Genomic DNA, 13,233 nt, shown 5'->3' on the forward strand with positions numbered 1-13,233 from the left:
TCAAAATTACAGTGGTCCTTCGCTATAACGCGGTTCACCTTTCACCTCGCTGTTTCGCGGATTTTTTAGTGCAAGTTTGCATGCTTTTTTACATTACATTGTGTCATGTGTCCTGATCTCTGCAGACGATCTCCTCCGTGACGTCTCCCCTGTACAGTACAGAATCGCTGCATCCATCGCTAGCAGTGTGACTCTGAAGTGCAGTACTGTATGTCCACGATGTTGACGAAACGTTTTGCACCGTCAAAAAATAAAATTGGCTACTTGATTTCACCTATCGCAGGTTATTTTTAGAACACCTGCGATAAACGAGGGACCGCTGAGAAATATAACATTTGAATCCCTTTTCTCTTTTGCTCTGAGGCGCGGTGGAAAAAATATCGACAAGTCGATGAACATCATTTACAGATATATTGGGTAAATGCCCGAGACATCTATAGAAATGTAAATCGCCGCTTGATTCATTCATTTGCTTAACTTGTTTTGGACCTTAAACAGGGCGTGAATAGGACACCGGAAACAAAGCTCCCCACAGGAGTTTCCGCACCGGAAGTAGCATATGCTAACGTGCACATAGTCTATGCTCATCAGACATCATGATTAGAATCTTTTATTAAAGAGCATAATCTTGTCAAGGGCAGCAAAAAACTTATTATCCATTTTGTTGTAGTTTTGTTGGTTTTTGTTATTGTTGCTTTATTTAAAATAAAGAAGCACTGTTGGGCCACAAAGTCTACACTGCCACAGCCTTAAAATTCAGGGAAATGAAGGATGCGTTTGAGGGCCGCATTTCGAGCAGCCTTCGAATTGGGACAGCCTTTGGCGCGCCACTGTGACGTAATCGGCCTTAAAATGCAGCCTTTACGGCTGCAGACCCTGAATTGGATACAGCCTATACTGAGGGCCAGATTTACTAAATGGGGAAAAATAGCACAGCTTATAGGTGTAGTTAGCTTTATGGGTGCGCTATTTTCTAAACCACTGAGTTCATTATGTATCAAGCCTTGGTAAATCGGTTTGCAGACTTGCTTTACCCCATCTACCCATTCCATATTTTGTACATTAAGAAACGAACTTCCAGAAAAGCATATGTCACAGGTTCAGTTGCAAAAAATTCCCGCAAAAGTTACCGTGTCTTGCACGCAATATTGTCACTGAGTTGTCTTTTAAAATACCAACAGTATTTTATTTCGTTCTTTTTTTTACGCGCTGTCGCAAAGCGTTTGTAAGTCTGGCTCCTATGTACTGCAATACCTTAGTGTAACATATTCCTATAATGGCAAAGTTTCCAGTATTTTAATTTAATTGATTTAATTAATATAAATTAATTAATTTAATTTAATTTAATAACAGACTGCCACTCATTATCACCCTACCAAGGCAGATACTATAATTATATAGAATACAATACAATACAGTATATAAAATTAACCCTTATGTTTGCCTAACTACAACAATTTTGTCTATGAAAGCATTCTATGTAGGGGTTTGGATAGTGTTCTGCTGTCTGCATCTCAGTATTATTAGTTATCACTTGCTGTTGTTTATGGTATATAATAGTTATATTTATATTTCAGAGCTATGGCCCAGCAGCATGACCATTTCAACAAAGATGTTATACTACTTCCAACTCCATCATGGGGAGTAGTGTGCAAACAAGGTTCAAAATTATGGTTACACAAACATGGGCACATCCTCAGTGCTTTTGAATTCCAGAAGACCTGGGACAACCAAACTGTCGTGAAACACATCAAGGAAAGCTTTGGTGAATGCATTTCAGAGGATGTCAGGTAAAATACTATTGTTTATTGTTACTGTGTGTATTCATGTAATGACTTGTACTTAAAGATAATATACCAAAGTAAAGAAGTTTAAAATATTATTCATCATTATAAAAACATATGGACTATACCAGTAGAATTTAAAAGTCATAAAAGCATACACACAAACAGAACAGTATATAATAAAATATATAAAATAACATTTAAAATATTTAACTAATTAGCAATTGCTGTTGTCCCTATTTATTTTTTGTAGCCTTGAGTTTCTAATGGCTTGTGGCAATAAGCTGGTGTCTCCAAAGCTCCAAGATGGTCAGGAGCTGAATGGGATGCTGATCCTAAAAATGTTTTTAAAACCAAAGCCCTCTATGTAAGGCCATCAAGGACACTTTTAGTAAGTTCCTAAAAGAATGAAAAGTAATCTTGATTTGGGAAAAAACATGTCAACAATTGGGCTTCTAGCAAAATAGAATATATTTATTTAAAACAAGTGTTTGGGAGCAATCAATATGGATATTTCTTATTTTAATCTTTTTAAGATAAGCTATAATTACTTGCTTTTGATATATGTTTTTGGTCTTTCTCTGTTGAAGAGTGAATCAGATAAAGACAAAGATCCTTCCCACATCAGCTCCAAATCAGCATTAAGCAGTTGTGCAACTGATAAGGACAGTGACAATGATTGTTTTGAAGTTGACATGAGACATGAGCAGCCAAGTCACTACAAGGTTAAGAAGTCATGTTAAAAGTGATAACCCTGGCACTAGCAGTGATGAAGAAGATGATACTGGGACCAACTCTATTGGAAGGAGTGTTGGTAAAAGGCGACGAGCAAAGCAAAGAAGTGATGGGAACAGCATTTGTGATGAAGGCTATATGGCAAGAAGTGATGACAAACCTAGCACAAGCAGTCACAGCAGAGATTTCAATGCAAGAAGTGAAGACATCCCTGCTATGAGCGTTAATGATGAAGATTATTCTTCATATTTAACTCTCGTGGCATCGCTTTCTGGCAATTCTTCAGATGATGAGGATTTAAATCAAGCTATAATTGCGAGCTTGGAGAATCAGATGTGAATAACAAACATACAGAATTTGAGTTTGAGACATGATTATAGCTTTCCAGAATTGTCAAATCAATATAAAACTTTTAAGCTTTAAATCTCTATGATCAGTGTGACACATATTCTCAAATTCTGTAACATGACTACATGGCTGATATATTTTATTTTCTGTTTTATTTTCTTTTTTTAGTGCAGAAAAAGTCCCTGTTCAAGAGATACTGCTGGAACTATCAAGCAAAATTAGCACAAAACAGCAGTGCAAATTTAATATAAATAGCTCTGCTGTGTGGGATGGAGCCTTGTGTGGTTTTCAAAGGCTATCTTATGATCCCAACTTGATGATCTGTGTGAAATTCTCAGATGATATGGGGAAAAATGAGGAAGGGGTTGATTTAGGCGGGCCAAGGAGGGAATTCTTGAGACTATTGATGGACACCATTGCCAGGTCAGCCATGTTTGAGGGGAAAGAAAACTGCAAGAACTTGGCTCTTGACAGTACTGGTAATTACCTATTTTTCTAAGATTTATAGTGGGAACTGTTTAACTGATATTTATTTTTACAGGCAACATTACTGACAATTTTGCTTTTCCTTTTATTCTGTTGCTTTGCAGCTCTCAGAGGGGACTGGTACTACATCTCTGGCAGAGCCATTGCAGTGAGCTTGGTACATGGTGGTCCACCACCTAACTTTCTGTCACCAACAGTATTTTCCCTTCTGGTTGGAAATTCAGCAAATCCAGCCCTGGAAGACATAGCTGACCTGGAACTCTTTGAAAAAGTCAAAAAGGTCTCTATATGTTTATTTTATAAATCTTATAGTGAATTGGAAATAGTTTGTGTTCCAGTTTTCTTTTGCAGGGAATGTTTATCCCGATCAGTCTGGCCATTGCTGAATGCCAAGTTTTTATATGTTGCTGCTGTATTAAACTAAGACTCAGCAGTTAAGAGTAGATGAAAGAGTATATTTTCTTATTTTTTTTAAGCACATTGTAAACATATTAAAAAAAAATATGTGCAGTCATTTGACTTTCAATGTACACTTGGGCATATTGTGATTGAGTAAACCACTAGTGGCTGGGTTCCTTCTAATAGGTTATAAGACTACTAAGTAACTTCCATAACAAGCCCTTCCTCTGCTCTTTGTGATGCTAGATATCTCAAAGTACAACCCTTGAGGACCTTGAAAAGTCAAAAGAACCTCTGCTTGATTACTTGGCCAATGCAGGATGCCTGAGGCCTATGCGTTCACTAAGAGACAGGGATCTGCTGGTACATGACATTGTCATGTTTCAGGTCATCCACAGGGTTCAAGGTCCATTTCAAAGGTATTTGTGTATTCTGTGTTTTTCAGATTAATTAAAATGGTGATAAAAATCTTACCTATTAATCAAAATGGTCAGTTAATAACCTAGTATAATTGATTGTGCCAAATTGATAATATACAATTAACTTAGAAGCATGAAATTGCAGAATTATTGAATAAAATTTCTTTGTGCTGTTTATCCAGATTTTGTGAAGGTCTGAAAACTCTTGGGGTTCTCGAGAAAATGAGGAGGCATCCAGACAGTTTTCACCCTCTGTTCTGCTATGAGCCACATATGCTGACTGCTGACCAGGTGGATGATCTTTTCAACATTCATCTATCTCCAGAAGGAAGCAAAAGAAGAGCTGCTGAGGAGATGGTTGTTACCTTCTGGAGAGACTATCTCCAAGATGCAGAAGGTAATTGTCACTTTAGTGCACAATAAATAGATTTAACGATTTATAGGTTAGCATTTCTGAAATCTTTATTTTAAATAGCATACTCATATAACAATAACACCACATTACCCTCTTGGTTGTAGTAACATTTTTACATAGTTCTTTGAGACTATTGAAAGATGAAAAGCATGCTCTATAGTCATTGCAATAACGGTCATTAACATTCTTGCTTTAGATTAATACTCACTGACAATTTATGTTGGCCAAATGAAATAACCTTTTAACACTTTTTTCCTTCTCTGTTTTATGCAGAAGAAGAAGGACCTTCCAAATTACAGAAGATATTGGCCTTTGCAACTGGAGCAACTGCGGTGCCACCTATTGGCTTTTCCCCAGCACCCTCGATTGAGTTCATTCATAGAGGAGACGGTGACTTCTCTTCTACACCAATTTTCCCTCTTGCCAACACGTGTGTTAACTGCATTAGGCTGCCACTGCATGTTTCATACCAGCTGTTCAAGGAGAAGTTTGATTTTGCATTAGGTAACACTTACGGCTTTGGCAGGGTATGAACACATTATGCTGGAGGAGTTTGCGTGTTTCTCTTTTGTATTGGTCTCTCAACTGACTGTGAGTATTGAGTATTAACTTGTTAAGGTTTTAATATTTCCAAATTTACCTGCCTCAGTCAAATTGATGTTTTAAAACATCAATTTGTGATTGATTGTGAGGATTCACAATCAATCATACAGGTAGATACCAATTGTTTAACAGCACTTCAGAAGTTTATTTAGATTGTTGAGTTTGAATATACAAAATTTGTCTCACTTTACTCATTTCATGTGTATGTGCATCTATTTTTGATATGGTTGTCTTTGTGTCTGTTTATTCTTCTGCCTGCTGTTACAACCCGTCTAGGGCCAGGCAATAACATGAGTGAGGCACTCGCTTTCCCCCCAAGACCCAAGCAGCCACAGGAAACAAATCCTTTAGTTTCAATGTGATTTATTTACAATGTGAAAAAAAGGAACCAAAACGGGAGTGTCAACACTTCAGGGTGAGCCAAGGCCAAAACAATAAACAAAACAAATCTACACAAATCCCGCACCCCTGACCTTACCAAAACAAAGTCAAAAATAAAGACAGAGTCTAACCTCCTTAACTAACTCAAAACAGGAGAAAACGGATGATCATAAGAAACGGCAGCTCACTCCTACCCTTCCTAACCACTTCCACAACTTTCAAGCACACTGCAGCCAGCGGCTGCCACAGGAATACTGCTGGGTCGTGAGGAGAAACGCGAGAACCTCCCCGGCTGTAGCGCTCCAGCCTCCTTTTAATGGGCGGGTCCTCCAGCTGCACAAAACAAACACATGAACATGCAAGTTCGTAACACTGTGTCAGTTTCTGTTTGACAACAGAGCTGTCATTTTAAAGAAAATGGTTTCAATATGTTAGTTTCGATCAGATATGTTTTCTGAAATGTTTTTTTTATATTTTTATATTTTTTGCAAAATATTTTATTTAATGTAGAAGGTGTAAAAGTGAAGAAAACGCATCTATTCCATGATTTCCATCATTTTCTAATGGATTCACTTGTTGAATTATGTTCATTGCAGTCTCATTTATGTTGATGTCAATATCTGGAATATTGACATTATTGTTTGTTTGAAGTTCTGGTAATGGCCCTTCTTCATCAACGCCATAATAGTTATCAACATGAAAAATTTCATTTATAAACGACAGGATTCCCACATTGTTTGTGACACCTATATGCCACAGCTGAAGAGGGGTCTGTCCTCCTTGTGTAGAGAGACCATGGTTGTTCCACTGATTGACAAATTCTGTTAATGCTCTTTCAATCCTTGGCAAATAAACATAATGCAGACAAAAAAGATGTAGCTCATTCAGTGAATCCAACATACCCTGTTCTTCCATAAAGTTAAAGATATTTATAAAGTGTCTTGATACAACTCTGTTGAGTTCTGCCCACAGTCTTTCAATTCTTTGGTTATGTACTGAAACACCTGTAATAACACTGCCTACTCCTCTTCTCTGTAACATAAAATGAGCAACCTGTATATTTTCCATACCATGATCACACCTGACCCTTAAGGGCAAACCAAAGTTTTGTATTCCTTCCAAAAATAATGACAAGACACTTGAGGCTCTGTTATTGAATAAGCAATGTAAGTATATGATAGTTCGGCTGAAGCCATCAACACAGCCATGCAGGACCAAGCGCTATCTAATCAACTTGTGGTTGCCGTCAAAATGCCTGTTGAGAGATCAATCAACATCACATGTTTGTTCATATTATTTAGTAGTGAATTCCTGACCCTGTACTTAAACAAAAACTAGAGGTTTCATTTTGTACATTTACTTCTACAACACCACACCTCTCTCTCTCTCACACACACACACACACGTGCTTACACGTGCACACACATACACACAGTGGCATAAAATGTCTTTTTCCACACTACGTTTACCTGGCACAATCAATGTTAGAGATTAAAATTGTGATGTGAAATAAAGGATTAAACAACTCAACAGTATATACATTAGACGACATCTAAATTGATGTACTATGAATCCCCCAAATATTTAACATACTTATAGCAATTTCAGTTTTTTTGGTTATTGTTATTTTTTTATTATTATTATTACCTTATGCTGATCATATAGATTACCTTCAGTAATGTTTTGAATGAAGGACCTTTAATTTTGATGTATTGTGTTAATACTTTTAAACACAAGGCCTGACCATTTGTTTCAAACCAGTGAACTTACCATAAGTGGTTGGGGGCCTGAACACTATAGATCCTTCGTCTTATCGCATGACGACGTCTAAATGCACGTCCAATAGGATCCACTTGCTGTAGACTTAGTCTGACCCTCCAACGTTGAACTCTTAAGCCAGAGATCTCAGACTTCCAAGAATGCATACTTCCCCTGCATTTGGGGTGTTCTGTAGGATATCCGTCACAAGGCCATTCAGTTCTTGATTTGAAATATCCACATAGCTTAATGGCTCAACTCCCAAAGTTTGTCTGTGTCTGTACAGGGTTCTTCGACTTATTCCAAAGCATGATGCAATTCTCTGCCATGTCATACCAATGGAAACAAAGTGAGAAATCTGTTCAGCAGATATAGTGTATCGTGGCCGACCTGGATGACCACTCAAGGTGGTTGGGGGTAACAATCTGTGGGTCACATAAGTAGATCTCTGTCTAGCATCATGTTCACCAAGCTGCAAAAGCATCTATACAAGGATCCTAGTAGGTTGGTGGCAACCCTATTATTGGGATCATATCGAGATACAGCAGCAAGAAATTCTGATCGAGTTCGTGTATGATCATCTAGCTCTCTATAAAGCCGCTCTTGTCTGATATCTTTCAACATCTTCTTTATTGGTTCTCACCTCAAACAACAAAGAATGTATGTAAAAAATGACAAGGATCCGATGTAATTTCATTGTAGATGAGGTACTGTCAGACACAGTCTTTCCAGATTATACGGGCAGCTAGCGTAGCCAGGATGCCCCGACTTGTTGCAATAGGCTGCTACCCTACAACAATGTTTGGATAGTCACTGATGAAGAAAAAAGATTTTTCAATTATACCTCTAATAGACTGTTGTAGACGTCACCGTGGTGTTAGCTGTGCATTAATGTGTTATTTGTTTTTCCTCACCTTCCTGTGCAGCTAAAATACCTTCCTGTTCAATTGAAATCTTCTTGGTTTTCAGTAGTGTGTGTGAGAGCGTTTCAGTAGTGTGTGTGAGAGCGTTTCAGTAGTGTGTGTGAGAGCGTTTCAGTTGTGTGTGTGAGAGCGTTTCAGTAGTGTGTGTGAGAGCGTTTCAGTTGTGTGTGAGAGTGTTTCAGTAGTGTGTGTGAGAGCGTTTCAGTTGTGTGTGTGAGAGTGTTTCGGTTGTGTGTGTGAGAGCGTTTCAGTAGTGTGTGTGAGAGCGTTTAAGTAGTGTGTGTGAGAGCGTTTCAGTAGTGTGCGAGAGCGTTTCAGTTGTGTGTGTGAGAGCGTTTCAGTTGTGTGTGTGAGAGCGTTTCAGCAGTGTGCGAGAGCGTTTCAGTTGTGTGTGTGAGAGTGTTTCAGTAGTGTGTGAGAGCGTTTCAGTTGTGTGTGTGAGAGCGTTTCGGTAGTGTGTGTGAGAGCGTTTCAGTTGTGTGTGTGAGAGCGTTTCAGTAGTGTGTGAGAGCGTTTCAGTAGTGTGTGTGAGAGCATTTCAGTTGTGTGTGTGAGAGCGTTTCAGTTGTGTGTGTGAGAGCATTTCGGTTGTGTGTGTGAGAGCGTTTCAGTTGTGTGTGTGAGAGCGTTTCGGTTGTGTGTGTGAGAGTGTTTCAGTAGTGTGTGTGAGAGTATTTCAGTAGTGTGTGTGAGAGGTAAAATTTCAGTAGTGTGTGTGAGAGTTAAAATTTCAGTAGTGTGTGTGAGAGCGTTTCAGTAGTGTGTGTGAGAGCGTTTCAGTAGTGTGTGTGAGAGGTAAAATTTCAGTAGTGTGTGTGAGAGCGTCTCAGTAGTGTGTGTGAGAGCGTTTCAGTTGTGTGTGTGAGAGCGTTTCAGTAGTGTGTGTGAGAGCGTTTCAGTAGTGTGTGTGAGAGGTAAAATTTCAGTAGTGTGTGTGAGAGCGTTTCAGTAGTGTGTGTGAGAGCGTTTCAGTAGTGTGTGTGAGAGCGTTTCAGTAGTGTGTGTGAGAGCGTTTCAGTAGTGTGTGTGAGAGCGTTTCAGTAGTGTGTGTGAGAGCGTTTCAGTAGTGTGTGTGAGAGGTAAAATTTCAGTAGTGTGTGTGAGAGCGTTTCAGTAGTGTGTGTGAGAGCGTTTCAGTTGTGTGTGTGAGAGCGTTTCAGTTGTGTGTGTGAGAGCATTTCGGTTGTGTGTGTGAGAGCGTTTCAGTTGTGTGTGTGAGAGCGTTTCAGTTGTGTGTGTGAGAGCATTTCAGTTGTGTGTGTGAGAGGTAAAATTTCAGTAGTGTGTGTGAGAGTTAAAATTTCAGTAGTGTGTGTGAGAGGTAAAATTTCAATAGTGTGTGTGAGAGCGTTTCAGTAGTGTGTGTGAGAGCGTTTCAGTAGTGTGTGTGAGAGCGTTTCAGTAATATGTGTGAGAGCGTTTCAGTTGTGTGTGTGAGAGCGTTTCAGTAGTGTGTGTGAGAGCGTTTCAGTAGTGTGTGTGAGAGCGTTTCAGTTGTGTGTGTGAGAGCGTTTCAGTAGTGTGTGAGAGCGTTTCAGTTGTGTGTGTGAGAGCGTTTCGGTAGTGTGTGTGAGAGCGTTTCAGTTGTGTGTGTGAGAGCGTTTCAGTAGTGTGTGAGAGTGTTTCAGTAGTGTGTGTGAGAGCGTTTCAGTAGTGTGTGTGAGAGCGTTTCGGTTGTGTGTGTGAGAGCGTTTCAGTAGTGTGTGTGAGAGCGTTTCGGTTGTGTTTGTGAGAGCGTTTCAGTAGTGTGTGTGAGAGTGTTTCAGTAGTGTGTGTGAGAGGTAAAATTTTAGTAGTGTGTGTGAGAGGTAAAATTTCAGTAGTGTGTGTGAGAGCGTTTCAGTAATAATGTCCCTTACGGCACCTCATAAAAAAGTGCGAGAGAGAGAGAGAGGGTGAGAGAAAGAAAAAAAAACCCCAAAGCTTGCGATTAGGAGCTGGCTCACGTCGTTCACGTCAAAGATTCGACTCTCAGAGCCATTTTGTTCGTGACCGACACATCACTACAGTGTGCCCCCAGATGACCTGAAAGAGGTGACTGTGGTGAGGGGAGTCTGAGCTTTTCTCCTTAGACTGCATGTCTCTGCGACCTGAACCCAGATAAGCGGTAGAAAATGGAAGGATGGATAAAACAGAGAGTCAGTAAAGTCTTTGACATGATTACATCAGACATAGTGGTGGCATATCAACCTCTGCTGAGAATGTCTAGCAAACCTTGAGCAAGCCAACTGCCAATTTATAATAAGTCATACACAAGAAATGGGGGGAATGTGTGCTTAATTCTATAACTAAGATTACATTTACAAATGATTATTTCAACTCCAGTCAAGATGGCAAAGAGTTTGGAGCAAGTTTAGGAATCCATAATTTTAATTAGGATTTTGATTACTTTTATTTCTTAATCTATCTACACAAAAAAATAAAACAATTAAAGAAGAACACCGCCAATGTAATAAATAAATACAATAAATAAATAGAAATCTAAAAATTGCATTCCCCGTGTAACAATAGCATGTACTGAAATCCACTTTAACCCTGCTGCCAGAGTCTGTCCCTGTTGCACGTTGAGGAAGTATGCTAATCTCAGTGCAAAAAGGGATTTGCAGATAAAGTCTAACACAACAACATAATCAGATCAGCAAAAGAAGAAGCCACTGGCCTCTTAAAGATTCAAGCCAGCGATGAAGCAGTGATGATCTGAATTTAAAACATATTTATGGAAAGGCAGCAACATGTTAAATATGGAAAGTTCTATGGATGGTTGTCTTCCCTCTCCTACAACCTTCCCTTTTGATGCAGTCCAAATGAGCATTAAAACAACTAAAATACAATAACCTTTTGCTGCAACTTTGAGAACTGCTATGGTTAACAGACAGAAATACATAACACAAAAATACATATCATGATTGACGATTGATACATGCAGTTACACATAGCAAGTGAACATGTTTTTCTTTTGGACCCGTGTGATAATCTAGAGTAACCTCTAATCAGATCTCAGGGATTTAAGTGTGGATCACACTGTTAAACTGCCAGCTAACAAGTGAGACATCAACAAAAAGGGAATTCCAAGTTACATCTTGGATCTTGGGCAGATGATGCATTTAATACCACCTCATTGTGATTGAAAACACGATTAAACACTGCTTATCAATGCCACTTTTCCTGCAATACAAATGAAAAGCAACTGGACTTGTGTCCGTTTGTATATGCTGGAAAGGATTCAAGATACAATACAAAAAAATTTATTATTTTTCTGCTTTTTAATTAAAATTCACAGTTTTGTTATTTCAAGAAGAAGAAGAAGAAGAAATGATTCAGGGTACACCGTAAAAAAAAATCCTAAAAACCAGTAATATTCCAGCAGCTGGGGCGCCAAAATAATACCAGAAAATAACCAAAAATAATTTTCACATGAAAATACGGTTATTTTCAGTAATGACAATACAGTTTGTTGCCCTAATTTTACATGGGATTTTGCCTTTTTCAAGTGCTTTTAAACATTAAATTAGGAACATTTTAATGTGATTAAACAATGAAATTACCTATAAACAAGGTCAATGAATGCGGCAATATGAATAATAATACTTAAATGTACAGTTAACAGTTCTTTAAGTAATAATGGATTGCATTCATATAGTGCTTTTTGAGATCCTCAAAGCGCCTTACAATTCCACTTTATAATTCCCCTCTGGCCATCACCAGTAGGTGAAGTGTCTTGCCCAAGGACACAACGACCGAGAGTGTCCGAGCCAGGGCTCGAACCGGCAACCTTCTGATTACAAGGCGAACTCCCAACTCTTGAGCCACGATTGCCCTAAATAACGATAATAATAATAATTATGTGATGTGAAAAAAAGTGAAAAAAGCAGAGTTCATTAGTTGTCTCCATCTCACCTGTCCCCTCCGACCTCTCAGGACCATCCCGTGAGCTTATCATACCACCCTCCACTGCAGTAGAGCCAGAGACCACAACCCTGTCACAATATTTTACAATCTTAGAAGTGCTAAAAACAGAGAAAGAAAAAGCAAAATAAAAGGAGAATTACTTAAAAACATATAATAAGACAGAGAATAAGAGATACAGGATATTACAAATAATCCCTAGCAACTATGTAAGTAGTTCTTGCTTTTTATTGCTTATGTTTTAACAGAATTATTAAGCATCAAACAAATAATTGTAAGCTATTCTTAAAATGATGCAACGGCAAACTTGGACGCATTTAGGGATGTTTTTACTCTATAGGATTTGGCTCTCTAGCCTGTCGTGCTAATGCAATTTAGCACGACATGACCTAAAGCGTCTTAGTTGCTTAGCTTCTTTTTTCTAAATAGAAAAGAAGCACGGGTTAAGGATTATTAGCAGTTACATGAACACTTAAGTCAGCAGTAGAGTCAGCCGAAGCTATATGTCTGTACAGGAGCTTTAGAACAAACCTTTGGTAATTCCTCTCGCATAAAAGTGCAAGCGTGAACTGTAGCTGAGACTGCTGCTGGAAATGATTTGGCTATTTGGTTAATAATTGAAACAGTAAAAAGGAAAAGAATATATCTTGAAGGATCTCCTTTGGGTCGTTGTTTTGCTATTGTCTGCAAATTAATGTGACAAAACCTAAACTGCTCTGCAAATCTGCAAAACAATTTATGAAACAAAGCAGCACATCTAACTATTTCTTCTTCTTTTTTTCATTTTCATTCATCCCCATCAGCAGTTAGTTTGAAAGAGACTACACAGATAAATAAGTGTAAATTTGAAGTTATTTATTCGAAAATCACTCAACAACGATACTTGAAAGGTTGAAAGCTGTTTGTTTTCGGAAAACAATTTGAGTCCAAAAATAAGGGCAGGAGCACCAGCAATGTTGGTCATGATTTTTAACAACACACTGTGTTTGGGAAGTACAGATGACCAAAGTTCAAGCTGCAAAAAACTTCCCATTGTGGCTAATATTGCATTTCAGCTTGTATTTCTCTTTGTTGCA

The 13,233-nt window shown here is 38.5% G+C and overlaps 1 protein-coding gene and 1 pseudogene across 1 annotated transcript; one reads left to right on the plus strand and one right to left on the minus strand.

Moving 5' to 3' along the window:
• Nucleotides 1–3,559: 3,559 nt before the first annotated feature.
• On the plus strand, nt 3,560–5,119 carry LOC148106432 (G2/M phase-specific E3 ubiquitin-protein ligase-like). Its single transcript, XM_087844783.1, has 4 exons — nt 3,560–3,633; nt 3,999–4,171; nt 4,354–4,568; nt 4,860–5,119. Exons 2-4 carry the CDS (start codon nt 4,086–4,088, stop codon nt 5,117–5,119), a joined length of 561 nt encoding a protein of 186 aa, XP_087700909.1. The 5' UTR covers nt 3,560–3,633; nt 3,999–4,085.
• Nucleotides 5,120–5,714: 595 nt separating this feature from the next.
• On the minus strand, nt 5,715–7,495 carry LOC148106433 (uncharacterized; annotated as a pseudogene).
• Nucleotides 7,496–13,233: the final 5,738 nt, after the last annotated feature.

This window comes from Neolamprologus brichardi, chromosome 1 (genome assembly GCF_056152115.1).
Source record: "Neolamprologus brichardi isolate AB-2024 chromosome 1, ASM5615211v1, whole genome shotgun sequence".
Lineage (NCBI taxonomy): Eukaryota > Metazoa > Chordata > Actinopteri > Cichliformes > Cichlidae > Neolamprologus > Neolamprologus brichardi.

Coding starts and splice junctions, on each gene's coding strand:
- LOC148106432 (XM_087844783.1), top strand. CDS start 4,086: ATGCGTTCACTAAGAGACAGGGATCTGCTGGTACATGACATTGTCATG. Junction 4,172..4,353: donor GTTCAAGGTCCATTTCAAAG/GTATTTGTGTAT, acceptor CTGTTTATCCAG/ATTTTGTGAAGGTCTGAAAA. Junction 4,569..4,859: donor CTATCTCCAAGATGCAGAAG/GTAATTGTCACT, acceptor TGTTTTATGCAG/AAGAAGAAGGACCTTCCAAA.